Source organism: Cetorhinus maximus, chromosome 1 (genome assembly GCF_964194155.1).
Source record: "Cetorhinus maximus chromosome 1, sCetMax3.hap1.1, whole genome shotgun sequence".
Classification (NCBI taxonomy): domain Eukaryota; kingdom Metazoa; phylum Chordata; class Chondrichthyes; order Lamniformes; family Cetorhinidae; genus Cetorhinus; species Cetorhinus maximus.
Window position 1 is genome coordinate 26,056,972 of NC_135879.1, and position 18,096 is coordinate 26,075,067.

The window sequence follows — 18,096 nt, forward strand, 5'->3', positions numbered from 1 at the left end:
TGTCCTGAGAGGAGGCCCCCAGGGTGTCTGACTGATGCTCATCCCTCCTGAGGGCCCCGCCTTGATCCCTCAGGAGATGGTCCACCCACAGGGATGTCACTTTTGTGAATACATTTGATGGTTATGTGAATGTTTTGTCAACTGAAGGCGTTGTGCTTTTGTACATTGGAATCCTCTTATTTCGAGGTTCAGCCATCCTCCCACTCAGTGATAGACCCCACATCACCTACATCCTGATGGTGCCCACCAGGGTGTGTGGCCATGGAGTGCAAATCTGGCACCCCTGCTGGACCAAGGTCTCAATGATGGCTGCCAGCCTTCCCTCGGTGACCATGAGGCGCTTGCATGTTGGAGTCACGACATCAGACAGAACGTGGACGGACTCCTCTATCATTCGCTCTAGCCTGCTGAGTGACTATTGAACCTCTGCCTGATGTTCCACCGCCTATCGCTGCGTCTCCAGCATTGAGTTGCCAGCCACTCCCAGAGGCTCATCTTCTGACTTGGACCGAGCAGGTGGCTAGTCTCCATCAACCCTCTGAGTGCCTGAGACCGGGGCTGTCCCTGCTTCCGACTACAGTGGGGATGTGTCAGTGAGGTGTTCCCCAGAAAGTGAGCCCAAGCCTAGCCTACAGCTGTGCCCCACCGACATGTGTGTCTCTGAACTGGTAGAGGGTGTGTGTGAGTGCCATGACGGTTCTTCCAGAGCTTCCTCTTCAGATATGGTCTGTGGGCTCACTCTGGTGCTGGACTGGCTTGGGGGCCTCGATCTGCTGTTGCCTAGAGAATAGAAAATAGGTTTTCAGTTGATGAGCATGAGCTATATAAGATTGCATGTGAGTCACTGTGAATGTCAGGACTTGATGAAGTGATGGAGCTGTGGTCTGGGTTGCTGGGAACTATCCCTGTCCTCCCCAGCCAGCTCAGCTGCAGCCCCCTCAAACTCACTGAGGGCAATGCTGTCAGCTGTCCCTCCCCCAGTCTGCACTCTTTCTCTCGCGCCTGCTGTGTGCCAGCTTGGCCTGTATGAAGACAAAAGAAAGGCACGTGATGAGAAGGGGTGGAGCAGAGGTTGGGTGAGATGCATGTTCCCCATGTATGTGGTGAGCCCTCCCCAGAAGGGCCAGAGGATGGAGGGTGAACAACATGATAGATGGGATGGTGGTGATGTGAAAGTCTTGGTGAGAGAATGAGTGTTGGTATGTGTCCCCCGCTAATGGTTGTGTGAGATTCCTGAAGAGAGTAGCCGTTTGAGTGCATGATGCCATGATGAGAGTTTGATATTGGAGGGAGTTGAAGGATGACTTACCCTGGCGGAGCGGATAAGATCATTCATCCTCTTCATGCACTGGGTGGCATCTCGTGCGCAGTTGCGCTGACTTGCTGCGACAGCCTCCAAGGGCAAAGAGGTGAGGCTGCTGCACTTCCTGCAGCCATCCCTGGGATGCAGGGCTTGCCTGTATACCTGCATCCCTCTGATCAAGGCCTGGTGGGTGAAGTGGAGTGCTGCCTCTTTCTTGAGGCTTTTGGCCTTCCTCTTCTGGCTGCGAGACATCTCTGCACATGCCCGCAAGACAGGTGGGCTGGAGAGAGTGAGATTATGCGTTGGTCTGGCCTTTAAGTCTGGCGCCCGGACATTCGAACCCACCAGCTGATGCCAGGCGGACGAATCAGCTCCCGACCCACCAGGCGATGCGGCCCGATGCTCATCTGTATATAATTAATGACCCTCCAAGCGCGTTCCCGCCATTCCGGCCAGCGGGGTGGGCACCGCCCAAACTGCCCGCCACCCGCACTTAGTCTCATAAATGGAAGATTCCGCCCGTAGAGTTTTATTTAGTCCACAGATCTGCCTTCACTCATTTCTATAGATAAAGCAGTGACAATTCTGCAGATCAGGAGGTGGAAGTGCAGAGGGACAGGAGCTCACCTGCTGTCCTGCCTCTGGCCACCAGGATGGGGTCATTTAAATGTGCAAAGGCTTTGCCAGTGCCAGTAGTGGCGCAGCAGAGATGCACACCCACTGAGGTGTCAGAAAGGTGCCTTGTCCTTCTGAAAGGGGCTTCCCAGGCCTAAAGTTAGCCACAGAAAAGTGACAGCGTAAGTTTACTGATTCGTCTTCAGGGAATGGATGGCCATTTTGATGAAGGTAGTCAATCTCTCATGTCTTGGCCATTTGATGGTGGGTTACACTGGCCTCCTGCAGAGTTGCAATGGGAGATTAGGAATACCTTCGCAAAATTTCAGCAGCACTAAGGTTTCTTTGCTCTTTGCTTCCACTTGCTGTTTTTCTTATTCTTGTTCACATGGAAATGAAAATTTAAATCCAAAACACGAGCATTAATATAACTAGTTAAGCCATTAACAGTATAGGATTGATTTTAACTGCAATCTGATTGTTTAGACCTTTGCAGAGCGATTGATGGGCAAGTTCTCAATAGCCGTGCCAATTTTTGTCGCTCTCTCCTGCTTTGGTTCTATGAATGGAGGCATCTTTGCAGTTGCCAGGTAAGAAATCAGTTCATTTACAGGTTTTGTAAATGTGTCAGAAGAGCAGGAAAGAACCAATGTGAACCCATAAATTAAGAGTGAAGAAGACATTTTTTATGCTCACAAAAACAAGTGGGCCACTTCACAAAATTTTGCATCATGCACACAGTAAGTTCTTGCTTAACATCGACTCACTTAACATTGTTTCATTTTAACGTCATTAATGAAGTAGTGTCAGTATATCCATTTAAAGTTGCCAGTTTCACTTTAACATCGTCTGCCACAGACTTCCTCTTCTGTGGCCTGTCTGCTCACATGACATTTCCCGCTTCGCCTTTGCCTAGAGTGCCACTCCCTTCCACTCCCGGCCTTCCTGACTCTCACTCTTGCTCTGTTCTTACCTTAGCCCTCAGGGTCTGTTCTTCAGCCGCTTCCAATGTCTGGCTCCTGACCTCTGGCTTTCCTTCTGAATTCGCACTGACATCCTGGGCTCCATTTAGTGGCAGAGGTGACAGTAGTCACAATCAACATTCCGGAGGTTACCATTGACCAGAAACTTAACTTGAACAGCCATATAAATACTGTTGCAAGTAACTCACGTACTGACTCCCCAAAGCCTGTCCACCATATACAAAACACAAGTCAGGAGTGTGATGGAATTCTCTCCACTTGCGCGGAAGAGTGCAGCTCCCACAACACTCAAGAAGCTCGACACCATCCAGGACAAAGTAGCCTGCGTGATTAGCACCCCATCCACCACCTTCAACATTTGCTCTGTCCACCACTGACACACAGTGGCAGCAGTGTGTACAATCTACAAGATGCGCTGCAGCAATTCACCAAGGATCCTTTGACAGTGCCTTCCAAACCCACGACCCCTATCAACAAGAAAGACAAGGGCAGCAGATGCATGGGAACACTACCACATGCAAGTTATCCTCCAAACCACACATCATCCTGACTTGGAAATATATCACTGTTTCTTCATTGTCGCTGGGTCAAAATCCTGGAACTCCCTTCCTAACAGCACTATGGGTGTACCCACACCACATGGACTACATTGAGTCAAAAAGGCAGCTTAGCACCACCTTCTCAAGGGCAGTTAGGGATGGGCAATAAGTGCTGGCCTAGCCAGCAACACCCATACCCCGTGAAAGAATATAAAATGTCAGGACTTCAGCTGCTACCTGCACTGACCAACTTCTGTCACTAGATGGAGCCTTATCAATCTAAAAGTACCATGTGCTGAGGTAAGTACTGTAATTTTTTAAAAGAATTTAATTGTATTGTATATTGCATTTCTTTTATACTTAGCGATGTATTTATTTTGCAAATTATTCCAGCTAGGATTGCACAGTGCCGCACGTGTATGGTACAGTATTTCAACACGTACATTCTTTTTTCTTGGCAAGTAATGTCCGAAGGAACTTAACTCTGGCTTTAACGCTGATTCCTATGGGAACCTATGACTCATTTAAAGTTGCTTCACTTAAAGTCGTGATTCTCAGGAACGCAACCACAACTTTAAGTGAGGACTTACTATACTTTAAAGTAATTGGAATCTATGTCTATTGTACGATATTATACTTAAAAATAACATTTCTTTAAAATTATATGACCCTGGAATTCTATGGTTACGACCATTTCAGCCATTCAAAAGACCAAGCAGAAGCCCTAAAAAAAACTAAGTTAATGGCCATTTTCAGCCTAGTGATTAGTCATGCAGAATATCAGGATTTATGTACTTAACAGTTTAATGGTTTACAATCGCTATTTATCATCATGGTAATAAGTTTTGTTTAATTGCCCATTTGTTACTATTCTCTGCCTGAAACTTTAGCCTCTCCAATTATTCCATCCCCTCCACCACTTGTGTCTGGGACAAGAGAATGGGAAGCTATCTTATTCCCATGCTAAGATTCTGCCACTCTTGGTTGTCAGTTTGGAAGTTCCATGGCAATAGCCCAATATGAATCATGCTTCATTTCCACATGTGTTGTGGTACGAAACTATCTGTCAAGCTGTCAACTTCCAACGACGGCAATCCAAATTTATTATTGTCAGTTTGGTTCACAGTTTACTGGCTGTTTTGTTACAAAATATCAATTATTGTTTCAAAGTAAAAATGTGATAAGGTCTAACTAATGTCCCTATTTGCACAGCTAAAAGATTTCAAACAATGTTCAAATTTCTGAAGCTTAGATTGTTCCAGGGTCAAACTGTTATGCAAAGGTATGCAAATGTGATTTAGTAATTGTAAAATCAAGATTCTGAGTGAGTATTCAAGCAGTTTTACAAAATAGCTTTTCTGCTGATTTCACAATTATCTGATGAACATTAGACAGTAAAGTATTCAAATGAGATATGCGGCCAATGTGAGGGTGGTACAGCGATACACTTCACATTCTGCTGAGAAACAATTTTGAATCACAATGACAAGGGATCCATTGTCATTCAGTTTTCACAGTAGTCCAGTTTGGCAAACATTAATTTCTTTAAAGATTAACTTAAAATATTTTAATAATGGATTAACATTTGTAAGTGTTTCTTCATGATAGCTTTGTGCAGAATCTTCCATCTATAAAAAATATGCAAAATTTACCAATTACTTTAATTACTGACCAAACTCTAGAGGTACTGTAAATGTTTTATTGCTGTAAGTTCAAAATCTACATTAATCAAATATTATGGTCCCTTCTAGGTAGGCATAAGCTTTCCAAAGAATTTGGTTGCCTCCGATTTTCCCCCTAAATTTTGTGGATGCATGTCAATGCACCAACCCAGGACATACCATGTGGTGCAATGAACAGACCATGCACAACCAATGTTCCCTTTAAGGTATGCAGGAGCAGACCTTAAATTTATTGCAGATTTTGTTAAGATAAAGAAGCATTGCTTGCCAAGAAAAATGAATTCAAATAAAGGGACCAGTCTTTATATGATATCTTGACATATCTTCATATCAAGGAGCAACAGTCACATATTAAAGGAAACTAAGAAAACATTTTTTTTATAAAGTATTTGGTATTTTCCCTGTCAGTTAAGAATGTATATTACATTGCCCTGATCATTTGGTGCGTTTTTATGGTGAGCGGATGTGCAGAATAGGATGATCTCTAGTTTCAGTTGCAACCTGTGCTGATTTGGCCAATCGCAGCCAGGGATGTGACAAGGGCAAGTTAATTGGCCTCACTGCCAGCTTTAAAATCCGGCTTAAAAAGGCAACCATACATTCCATTAAGCTTCTAAACCAGATGCTGAAGAGTTTCACTGTCACTCTTCTGACAGTGGCCCTTTTACTCATGGCATCCAGTGTAGCTTCTCATGCATAATAATCTGACTAAATAAGTTAGCTGTAACATCCCTCGCACTTTGATTATCTTCTATTGGCATCCTTTAGTGAGACAACCTCCTCCTTTAACAATATCCAATAATGTTATAAAAGTAGCAGCAGGACCAAGGGGGAAATCAGTTGCTTTTTTTCCCTCGTGGAGTCAATCAAATCACATTAGAATTTCTCCTGAAGTACTAAATAAAATTCCTCCATATTATAAGCAGCTGAAAAAAATGATCGAATGTTAATTTATTGCAGACTGAGTTATTTGTTGTATGTTACTCAGAAATAAATGAGGTGGCTGAGGTGAAGGAGATTGCATGTGACATATTTAAGCTAAACTTGTTAAAGCCTGGCGACCAATGGTTGCTTTTAAAAAGAGAGCTCAGAATGTCACTAATAATCTGCGCAGACTCTTAGATATTGCATTGGCATCTGCTAGTTAACAGAGAACATAATCTGTTGTATCTCTTTAATCAAATAGAATGTTTTATGTTGCTTCGCGAGAGGGTCATCTTCCTGAAATCCTGTCCATGATCCATGTTCGTAAGCATACGCCTCTTCCAGCTGTTATCGTGTTGGTAAGAAAGCATCTCCAGTCATTTAAGTGTGTATTCATCTGACTTCCAACCTCTTAGTTGTCAATTTCACATCACAACATGACTTTTCATGCAGAAATATTGGCCGGATTTTCACTTGCTGGAGAGGTTGGGAATGGGTGAGAGTGTGATTTAAAAAATCACGGTCCGGGAGGGCATCTCTGAATCCCAAAGCCTTCGGGACACACTCCAATTTTCAAAGTGAGGGCAGGGGGGGGATAGAATGGGGAACCCACTCACCTCCAATTAAGGACACATTAAGCTCCTTTTGGAGCTTGTTACTGGGCCGGGGGGGATATTGTGACTGAAATTTTCAATGGTGAATTCGGTGAACCCATAAGTCTGGTCTACGTTAGTACACAGTTGTCAGATTCAAATTGGGTTGGAGAGAAAGCTTTATTTATGAATTGAAAATTATCAGGCCCTGGGGGATCTTGCGTTGTATTGCGCACATTACCTCTGATCTGGTTGCTTGGACGCTTTCTTAAGCGTTTATGCTATTGGCTCTCTTGGCAAGGCAGCCACATCATGACTGCCACCTACCTTTGCCACTCGTGCTGTGCAGGCAGCTCCCACCTCCTCAGGAGACTGAGCCCCACTAATTGAACACTGAGCTCGCCTCCTGCCGAATTAGGCCATTAACGTTTCAAAACGGTGTGGCAGGAGCAACACAGTCAAGGCTTGGGGTCGGGACCCGGAACTTAATCTGGATGTCGGATTCCAAGCCCTGTTTTGAAAATCCAGCCCTTAAGCTCTCTATTACGAACTGGGGGGTTAGTGTTTTTCGTTGACTTTGCATGTAGTTGGCAAAGCTGGAATAGAGAAAATGTGAAAAGTATATAAGTACCAAGAGCATTTTTTTTTAGAAAGAAAAGAAAGCAAGAGGTACCTTTCATAATTCAATCTGTTTTCACTGGCACTGAGATGGCTCATTTATACTGGATGCCAGATTCAGCAACAATAGGACAATGGCACAAGCTTGTGACCAACAACCACAGGGGATGATCTTTCTGGTTAGGCATGGAAGACGTTTACCTGTAACCAGACCCAAAGTGACTGTTCTGATGGTTAGTGCCACCATTACAGGTGGTTTAGTGTTGCTGCTACCAATACTTTGTGTTGGAGAATATATCCCGCACCTCGCACTTGATTCTAGAATCATAGAAAACTGCAGCCCAGTAATACGAATGAATTATATCCAATTTATTTTCTAAGAATATAAAGAAATACGTGCTGTACTGAATTAGATGCTGGCCTTTCAACTCTGACAGGTTTGAAAGCTGGCCAACTAAACTAGAATGAAAGTATGGTGGATGTCTTAGCTGGCTAGAGTGCTGTAGGAAATTAATTGAAGTATCTCAACCTAATAGAATGAATACAGCACAAATTTAATTTGGCACTAAATTGAAAATCTCATATAGATTTCAGGAGCAAAATCAGGAAGCAGTTTTACACACAAAGGTTTTTGAAACCTGGAGTGGAATCGTGTACCCTCTCCCGATGGGAGTTTGGTGTCGGAGGGGCATTTAATTAGGTTGGACCCCACTACCTTCCTGCCTCCACCCAGCTTAGGTCTGGGGCTGCCCTGCAACCAATTGAGGCCATTATTAATGCCCAGTTAAGGGCCTTATCCCGCCGCCATTGGTATTAACCCAGAGTTGAATCAGGGGTTCACCATGTGGGGAGCCTGACAAGCAAATACGATGTGGGCTCCCAGAGCAGTGGTGCCTTGTTCAAATGCACTCAGTGCCTGATCAAGGGACCCGGCATTGGTAAGGGCTGAGGGCAGTGGAGGGCTTGGGGCTTGGGGCGTGGTTGGGGGGAGGGGGGAGCGCCAGTTGTGAGTCATCCTCCTGCTCTTGCTGCCAACTACCCTCCCCCCTCTCATCCCCCATGATCTCCACACTGTGACCCCCCCACCCCACCACCTCCTGAGATCAATCATCTGATCCGAGACGTCGGATGGGTGTTGTACCAGCAGCAGCCACCATCTTCCTGGTGGCGCTGCTGAGTACAGAAGAATGGAAGAGCTGCCGGCCTCTGATTGGAGTTGAGCCGTGATCTAATTGAATGGTAGGGCAAGCTCAAGGGGTCGAATGGCCAATACCTCATCCAAATATTCTTATGTTCCTAAAGGCCATTGGTTGCTTAATATGAATACAATTCACATCGGGCAACCTGGCCGCCTGGGAGCAAGCATTCCTTAAACGGGCTCTTTAATAAAGGAAGACTCAAGATAGATAAGGGAGAAGATGCTTATTGACAGTTGGAATATCATCCTTAAAAATACTGGGCTCACAAGTAGAGGATGAATGTTAGGATATGGAAGGTAAGAAGTTCACAACACAAGCAATAATTCACCCTACCCTTCAGTACTTTGCACTTATGATGCTGAATAAATCTTGACACTTGAAGTTCTGCTACCTGAGAATGTGCTTCACTTATCTTCTGTTCTATATTGCTTGTATTACCCTTGGGCATTTCAGATCTTTAATATGTGAAAAGATAATGAGATTAAGACTGGAAAAATATCTTAATTTAACATGCCAATACAATATTTTGTCTTATCTCATCCTAAATCCTGCTGAATCTCTTCCAGCCTTAAATTTGTTTAAACCTTCATCTTTTGCAGTACCCTTTAACTATCCTCATGCTGTTTATGAGCGATATTTACAGCCTATTGAACTTCCTGAGCTTTGCCCGATGGCTCTTCATTGGACTGGCAGTAACTGGTCTGATCTACTTGCGGTACAAGCGTCCGGACATGCCACGGCCATTTAAGGTAATGTTTACTGCGGATCAGTACTATAGACTGGCCAATTCAATTTGGAAAGATGAATATTGGCATGCTGTGCCTTTCTTGTCCTTTGTTTGCTGAGTACATTAATGATGCGTATCACTGTGTAGCATTCCTGTTTAATTCAATTAAAGCATCAAAAGTGGAACACTGTAGCTGAACATACACTCATTTGCGGCTGTAATATTTTCACAATTTCAATCAATTGCGACAAAATAACACTGAGGATTTAATTTTATACCCTGTCTTAGCATGGTTTCATTATTTTTTTTCCCCAGCTTTACCCCTTCTTCCTTCCCCATATGAAAGTGTTTCCTTATGTTAGAGTATGGTTCGATCAGCCCTTGTCACCTTCCAGTACCTTGCCCCCAGTGGAATTCCTCATGTGCAAGTCTGAGAATACTGTATCAATAGGGATCTAATGGGTGACCCCAATGCCCACAAACACTCACCAGCTGGAGTGATGATCACCTTTTTCCACTCTCCACACTGACATGTGCAGATATGATGTGTTGCATTCTAATTCCTACCACAGTTACAGTCATGTAGCTCATTACATCAGAGTCTTTGTGGGTTCAATATCATACTGCACTTCAGGCCAGTGTCCCAGTTATTTCCATCGTTTTTATGGGCTCACTATTTTGTACGTAAAAAAGTTGGCCTTGTTCAACATGGGTTAATTACAGCCCTTTTTAAACTTAGCAAACTGCATCTGACATATAGTGCTCACTTTGGGGTCTTAAAGTAACTAATCCCATTGATGACTAAACCCTTGTTCACCTCTAGCAAAAGGAAGAGGAGAAGATTACTACCGTAGCTATAGCAACAAATCATATTTTCCAATCAAACTGTTCTATGCATTTTTACGTCATGTTCCTATATTGGAAACTAATTTCACAATAACTAAATTAATCAAAACTCAGGAGTAGCTTTATTATTCCAGTATTACCCCATAACAAATAAAACAATTTTTGATGACTCTGCTCTTACTGTTATTCTTCCTTTATTCTCTCTTTCTGTCCTATCTTTATGCCTTTCACTTGAATTTCTTTATTATCAACCAAATCTAATTTTATTTTTTCTAGCCCTTTTCTAATTGTAAAAATAAATGTTCAAGATTGACATTTCTCTTCATCCTCCTGCCTTTCGTTGGGGGTGAGGCCCAGTTTGAAAGGCCATTTTTTTCTTTCACTTATCAATAGCCAAGAATTGACCAGTTTGTACCATAGATCAAATTTTGTCGTGTTTTTATGCATTGAATGCTGAAGAGGAGTCCAACAGCGTGAGCACTCAGCGGGGCACTGAAAGGGTTAATAGCACCAACAGTTGAAAGAGCAGGCAAACAGCGTTAGGCCATGGTTTAAAGCATGATAATTACTGTCACTATCATCCTATAACTTCTCACCAGTAAAGCCAGAATCTTAAAAATCATATTCAACTATGGGGCATTAAAAATAATAACGCCACATATTGCATTGCATTATGCATTTATGCTTATTTATTCATTTTATATGCACGTTAGCATTTTGCTCACAGCCTAATAAATTACACAGATTGCTTTTCCTGCCATAAGTGTAGCTCACTGAGATTTTTCAGGAATGAGACTGCTGACAGTGAAGAGTTGATTCAATTAATTAGTTAATATTGATTTCATTTATTTAGGTTGATGAAAAAGATGGACAGAAGGATAATTTTTTTTTTGTGGAAAAGCCAACACTAATTATTGCTAGTTACGCATTTCCTTTCTTTAAAACAAGGAAGTATAAGGCCAAGTGGTGAAAATGGTCAACCAACTGCTAGGAAATAAATGGAGAACAGCTACATTTGGAACAAGTTTTTAAAAAAAACACACAAATGCTGATCCCTGAAGGTGGTTGACCTAGTGTCCGTGAACCATGTCAGCCTCATTCCTACCAGATCCCTAAGTATGACTCTGTGGAAGTATTATTGGACTAATCAGTCATCCACTGAACAAAAACTGCATTCATCTGGGGCCACAGGTTTTGCACATACCCAGGTCTGGCAGTGTTCCTAGGAAAACACATTTCTCCCCCCACATATGATCTTATAAAATACCACAGGACCAATTTGCCTGATTGCAGTTATAATCTATGTATTTTTTTAAAAATCCAAATGTCACTCAGTTACATTTTTCGTTCTTGACCTTTGCCCGGTAATTGTAAGCACAGCAGCAACCCGACAAAGGCTTCATTCAGGTTACGTTGAAATGATCAATGTCCGATTTGATTTACTGGTGCTACCTCAGACTGTTTATGAATCTGGAATATCAGGTAGCTAGGAATATATTGCAAGGCGGGAATGTGGCAATCGTTTCAGATGACATCATTAACTATGAGAGCAAAATTCATGCAGTGCATTGGTCTCGCCTAATCCATAAAATTTATTATTGTCTTAAGTTAAACTCATTTTTTTATGCTGTATACATACTGCACACTATATTCCACTGTAATCCCTACCACATCGAGGGTGGTATCACAATCCCAGTCAGCCCCATTCCTACTAGGTCCCTAAGTAACACTCTGTGGAAGTAATATTGGACTAATCAGTCTTCAACATTATGCAGTACACTCTCAGTCCAACAGTGTATTTAATTGCAGGGGGCAGGGGGGCACATAAGCAAAATAAAAAGGGTATCAAGATCTATAAGTCATTCCATCACACTTCAGTTGTATGCCTTAGGCTCAAAATTGCTGGGGTCAAGGAGAGTGATATGGAAGCAGACTGCTAACAGGAGTTGGCCGAAATCTGGGGTAGAATCTAAATATACCAGAATTCCACCCCTTTCCAGCCCCATTACATGTTGTACAACTGAGGGCTATTGGAAACCATCCCATTGCCAATGGATTTGCCGCATGTCTATCTACCATCTCACATAGATGGAAGGATGCCGATAATATTGTGAGACAGAAAGCGCAGGGTATTCACTTTCTGAATGTATGACTCCCTGGCTCCCAACATTGCTAAGGCCATGGGAGGTTGAGTTAAATCAATCCCTGGACTGGATGTAGCAATGCAATGGAGCGCAAATCAGTCATTTGAAATGCCAAAAATGAGGGAGCAGGAAAAAGCTTTCCAATGTGTTTACCACCTCCTGCACTGGGCACTCCAACATCATGAACGTTGTGGCAAAATGCTGCAGCAAATACCTCCTTCCCCAACAGTTGAGGCAGAAGTCCCAGTTGTGGTGGAAATGAGGTAGGCAACTGCACGTAAGATTTTAATTATCCTGACCCCGTGATTCCCAATGGGGTCAGGAATGTCAGGCTCAAGACCAGCCCAGGAATTCTAGGCCCCCTCTATCTCATTTACATCCCTTCTGCCTCCAGTTCTCTCACACCCTGGGCGGGATTGTCCGCACCGGCCTGCCGCCGGGATCTTCCGGTCCCGCCGCAAGTCAAACGGACTTCTGGCTGGGGCACCACCTCACCCGCGGCGGGTCTCACCCACAACGGGGCCAGAAAATCCCAGCCTCTGTCTCAACGCTCTTTCCATATCATTCGTGCTTGCCAGAGCTCACTCTTTGTCCACCCCGCACACATCTGCTTCTGCCTCTCGCTCAGGCAAAGGGCAGAATTTTTCCAAAAAGGTCAGAGCCCCGACAATGGCCAGAAATGCAAGTCGGCAGCATGCATGGCTGTCCGGCTAGGTTTACCCTCGATTTTACTGGTGGCAGCTCATGAGTAAACTACATCTGGAGTTGCTGCCCTGTGTAGGATGGCCCTCTGCTCTCTAGAGCTGCTGGCCCAGTCAGAGGGCCGGAAGATCAGCAGCCTCGTCAGCGCCACCAGGAACAGGAGCCATTGCTGAGGCAGGCAGGGGCCCTGGAGCCTACACCAGGTAGGCTGATTGTATGTTAAAAAAAAAACTTAAAGTTATATTGATAGAAGGGGAACCCCTCTGAACTAATGGCTGGGACTGCCTTCCCTGCACGCGACCCCCCCCTCTTTGAAATAAAAAATACTTCACCCCCTGGGCTGCTGCTGGGAAGCCATTGACATTCAGCTGATGGCCTCTCCACCTGGCAGTGGTCTAATCCGCTGTCGGCAAAATGCCAACAACCTGGTAAAATAGCCATCAATGGGAAATTTGAATATTTAAGTTTGCTTTCCACTTCCTTCTGGCTGGAAGCCTGTCCGAAACCGATCCCACCATCAGTAACATTTCCCGATTTGCTGAGGAGCTGATCTACAATGGCTCATTCCGATTTTACCACTCCTCCTCACCCCCTCCCCCACCATGAACCCGCCTCTTGCAGGCTGGCAAAACCCTGCCCAAAATGTCTGTGTGCTTTTCTCTGACTTTTGCACTTGCTCTCTGACTTACTGGAGATAGATTTTGGCACTGTGTGATAATGTAAAATGGTCAATAGTGTAAAACTCCCGATTTTAATTTCCACTGAAGTCCTAAAATAAAAACCAGTAGCTGTAAAATGGGCTGCCGACTCACTGTCATCCACTTTACACAAGATCAGAATCTACCTTGCACTTTCTGTCTCAGACAACCTCTTGCTCCACCTCGCTCACTTGCTCTCTGTTTTATTGATGCTCCCTGTTTCTGTTTCTCAAATCTAGGCAATTAAGCCTATAGTTAGGCTACAGTCGGAGAACCGTGTGCAAATTTGATGTGCAGATTGGCCTTTCTCTGGGCTGGGAACTTTTTTGGCGCTGTGATTATTATTTCACTCTTTCAATCAACTCCCCACTCTCTATTCCTATTTCTTTCTTTCTATTTGTCTATTCACTATTACATCTCGAACACTCCCTCTCAGTCCCACTCACTCTCTCAGTGTTTTACTCTTATACTTGCATACATTCTCTCCCTTTTCACGCATTCATCCTGCATCTCACTCTCTCTCAAAAGTGAATTGAAAACGTATTATGAAAATTTACCATTTTAATAACAAAGCATATATGGGATTAAATTAGACCAAAAAAAACATTGAGGGAACGCACTCCTGAATTGCTGATATTTGTTCCCAGTGGTCAAAGGTCTTAGCCAGCTGTATGAATTCTTGCAGTGATACCTTTACTGCCATATATAGAGAAATAACCTTGTAAATACCATGGCAGATTTAATGGGAAAAATTGTCCTTTTCTATGCTGTAGCATTCTATAATTGTGTGAACAAGTTTGATCTTAATTGGAGCTTGCACTGGTAAATGTTAGCTCTTCAACAGAATATCTCAATTAAAAGCTACTGATTTTACCAGCCTCATTCCTGACTGTATGCCAGGATGAATTAAAAGTCAATGCATCTTCACCCACCTGTGTGGCACTCTGGCAGAGCAGATCTCCCTTTCTGAAAACCCACCCGATTTTTATCCCATTGAAATTTGTAACGGGTGAACATTCTGCTCCCAGCTCATTGCCCAGACAGTGAAGGTGAAACTTTGCCTAGTTGCATTTCAATAATTTCTCTTTGTTGTTGCAGGTGCCTCTGTTTGTCCCAGCTTTCTTCGCTTTCACCTGTCTCTTCATAGTGGCACTGTCACTCTATTCTGATCCCATCAACACCGGCATTGGATTTGTCATCACCCTGACTGGTATTCCTGCCTACTATTTGTTTGTGGTTTGGGACAAAAAGCCAAAGTGCATCCAAAGGCTGATGAGTAAGTAATATATCTCTCTGCTTCAATGTACAAGATAAACCTCTGCATGAACTTTTTCCTCCCACTGTGCAGTGTTACGTCGAGGCAGGATATTTAGCCTCCGATGGGGGCAAGCATGGAGGTGGATGGGTGTGAAAATTCACGCTGTAGGCCAGCGTGCCAGTTTTCAGCTCCATGCTTCTCTGCGCCATTTTCCCTGAGCTGGGATGGGAGGTGGCAGGTCTACCCACCCACAAGCAACAGGTAGCCACTTAGCAATAGTTAAAGGCCAATTAAGGTCTGTTGTCGGAGGCTGACTGCAATTTTCTAGTCAGCCTCTGTAATGAACTTGAAGTACCAGCCAGGTGTCTTACCTGAAATAGATAACTTTATAACAGCGCTCTTTTAGAAGCTACATGCTTGAACCAGGTCCACGACTAAAAATCTCCACCCCAAGATTACCCACGCTTAGAACAATCGTCAGATCAATCACGTGACCCTCTAAAGGCAGGAGGAAAGGTTACACCTTCAATCACTAGATTTCCTTCCCCTTTAGTATTTTTTACGTTTCCTATTTACAAAGAATACTTTAATCCACAACATGTACATACATACACAGATCATGTAATTAAAGATTAAGTCTCTGGGTGGTTTTCTAATTCAGTTCGAGCGGTGTAGCTCTACCACTTGAGATTCTTCCACTGGATCGACTTGATCAGGAACTGCAGCATCAGAGACATCCTTAGAAAGTGGCAGTTCAGGATTAGGTAATTCAACAGAGACATCAGGTATGTCTATTCTAGGTCAATCTGTCACCTCAGGGATTAAATGTTTGACATCAATTACAGGTGGAATAGCTGGTTGTTGGACTGTCTCTCCACTCCTTAGATGATCCACATGTTTTCGAACAATCCGGACTTCCACTTCCACTTGGAATGACAAAGGTCAAGTTTAAGAGGCAATTATACCAGGAACCCAACTAGGACCATTTCCAAAATTCCGCACAGAAATTGTATCTCCCACAGTAAATCGTTGAGCTTTGTTATGAATATCGTGATTCAATTTCTGAATACTCTGATTTTTCTCTACCTTCCTCTCTAAGTTTGGAAACACCAGACTTAACCTTGTATGAAGGTGGTTATGATTTCATCAGTAATTCAGACGGTGTTGAACCCATAGTTGCATAAGGAGTCGTATGGTAATTGAAAAGAAAACGTGAAATTCGAGTTTCTAAAATTCATTTGGATAACTTCTTCATTCCTGATTTGAAAGTTTGCACTGCTCTTTCAGCTAACCCATTTAATGGGAGATGATATGGTGCTGTTTTAACATGCTTAAACTCATGAATCTCTGAAATCCTGTACTAGTACAGTACTATTATCCGAAACAATGCCTTTCGGTAGGCCATGTATACTAAAACATTGGTGCAGCTTTTCTTTAGTTGCACACGATGTTGATGATCTAATTTCATACACATCCATCCACTTAGAATCCACATCGATGATCAATAAAAACATGGTAACTAAAAATGGACCTACATAGTCTATATGTAGTCTAGCCCAGGATCGAGCAGGCCACTTCCATGGATGCAGTGGAGCTGAAACGGGCAACCTTTGTTGTTACTGACACTAGAGACAGTGCTTGACCATGCTTTCAATGTCACTGTCTATACCTGGCCACCAGACATAGCTTCGTGCAAGCATCATCATCTTCAATATGCCTGAATGCGCACTGTGAGTCTCTGTCAAGAGTGGTTCTCTTCCTTGTGAAGGGACGACAACTCTTGATCCCCACAACAAGATTCCATCTTGATAACTTTACTCTGTTTTACAAGCATGGAATGGTCTTATCTCTTCAGACATTGGTGATTCGACCATCCTTGCAATACCTGGTCTCGGACTTTTGACAAAATTGGAGCCCAGTTTGTCCAATTCCTTATTTGTTTTGCACAGACCAGTGACAAGTCCAGGAAATTCAACACCAGCACAACTTCTTGAGGCACTGTTGCATGTACAATGCTATCTGGTAACAGAAGATGACTGAGTACATTTGCAATATGCATACCAGGACAGTGCATAAAGGTGTACTCATACACCGATAAAATCAAAGCCCAATGTTGAACTCTTGCTGAGGCTATTGGCAGAATGGTGGTGTCCTTAATAAACCCATTAGTAGTTTATGGTCCGACACTATGGTGAAATGTCGTCCATGCAGATACTGACGGAATTTCTTCACTCCAAATATTACTGATAAACCTTCCTTTTCAAGTTATGAGTAACCCTTCTCAGCTGCAGAGAGGGTTCTGTAGACATAGCCTATTGGCCTTTTGGTTTTGATTTCTGACTTTTCTTCTTTTGTTTGCTGCAGGATTTTGTCTCACCCTTCATTTTGATTTCACAGTCGGCCAAATTCCTCTCTGGTGAAATCTTAACTTGGTTCAATTCAATAGTTGAGCTACCCATTGTTATGTTAGCCACTCACATCTTAGAAAGTTCCACAACATTTCCTTCTAATGCCTCTTTTGTTTCAATCAGCTGATTCTTCTCTTCTGTCTCCTTCTTGTATCTTTTGGCTTCCCCCTGGAACATTGAGCATTGTTGTGTCTTTTCTGCCAACTGTTTCTTCAGTTTGTTCAGAGTGGCACTATATTCTTTTTGTTTCTTTTCGTGATTTTCCATCGGAACCAACTCTGACCTGAGGGATCCTTGCATCCTAGTGAAGGTCCTTCGATTCTCCTACCCATTCCGAAATACACTGTCATATTCCCTTATCAACTCAGGAATCCCCCCTGTTCTCACTTGAAATATTTCTGACCAGTTGAGCTTAATTTTTTGGAACCAATCGCAGCCCAGAAGATTAGGCCCTTCACCTGTTACTATGATCACTGGAAGCTGGGCCATCTGTTCCTGTAGGACACAGGTACTGTGGCGATGCCCTTTACCTGTATCAATTCTCCAGTGTATGTCTGTGGTCGAGCTGTGGTTTGCTCCAGATTCAGTGGTTGAGCACCTTCATTAAATGTGTGTTCTCTCACCACTGTGATTGAGGCTCCAGTGTCTACCTCCATGAGTAGACGCTTCCCATTCACTTGAAGGGTGACAGTAATTGGTTCATTTTTTTACTGCTTTGTCATTGTATAGGGAATAGATATCGGTATCGGCAGCCTCTGGTTCTGTTTCATTATTCACTTCAGTCATCTTGGTCCGCTGTCTGATTTCCTGTCTCGATTTCACTCTGCATTGCTTTATCACATGCCCTTTTTTGTGGC

General features: G+C 43.4%; 1 protein-coding gene across 2 annotated transcripts in view; it reads left to right on the plus strand.

Moving 5' to 3' along the window:
- The window catches only part of slc7a11 (solute carrier family 7 member 11), a 209,194-nt gene that overhangs the window by 162,628 nt on the left and 28,470 nt on the right, over positions 1 to 18,096 (plus strand). Inside the window, exons 8-11 of one of the 2 annotated variants that reach the window (XM_078538653.1) lie at positions 2,405 to 2,508; positions 6,309 to 6,405; positions 9,056 to 9,205; positions 14,672 to 14,857. In XM_078538653.1, the coding sequence (XP_078394779.1) occupies positions 2,405 to 2,508; positions 6,309 to 6,405; positions 9,056 to 9,205; positions 14,672 to 14,857 (537 nt within the window). Of the gene's footprint in view, positions 1 to 2,404; positions 2,509 to 6,308; positions 6,406 to 9,055; positions 9,206 to 14,671; positions 14,858 to 18,096 lie in introns of those variants that run through there. The other variant, XM_078538643.1, reaches the window with a different exon arrangement.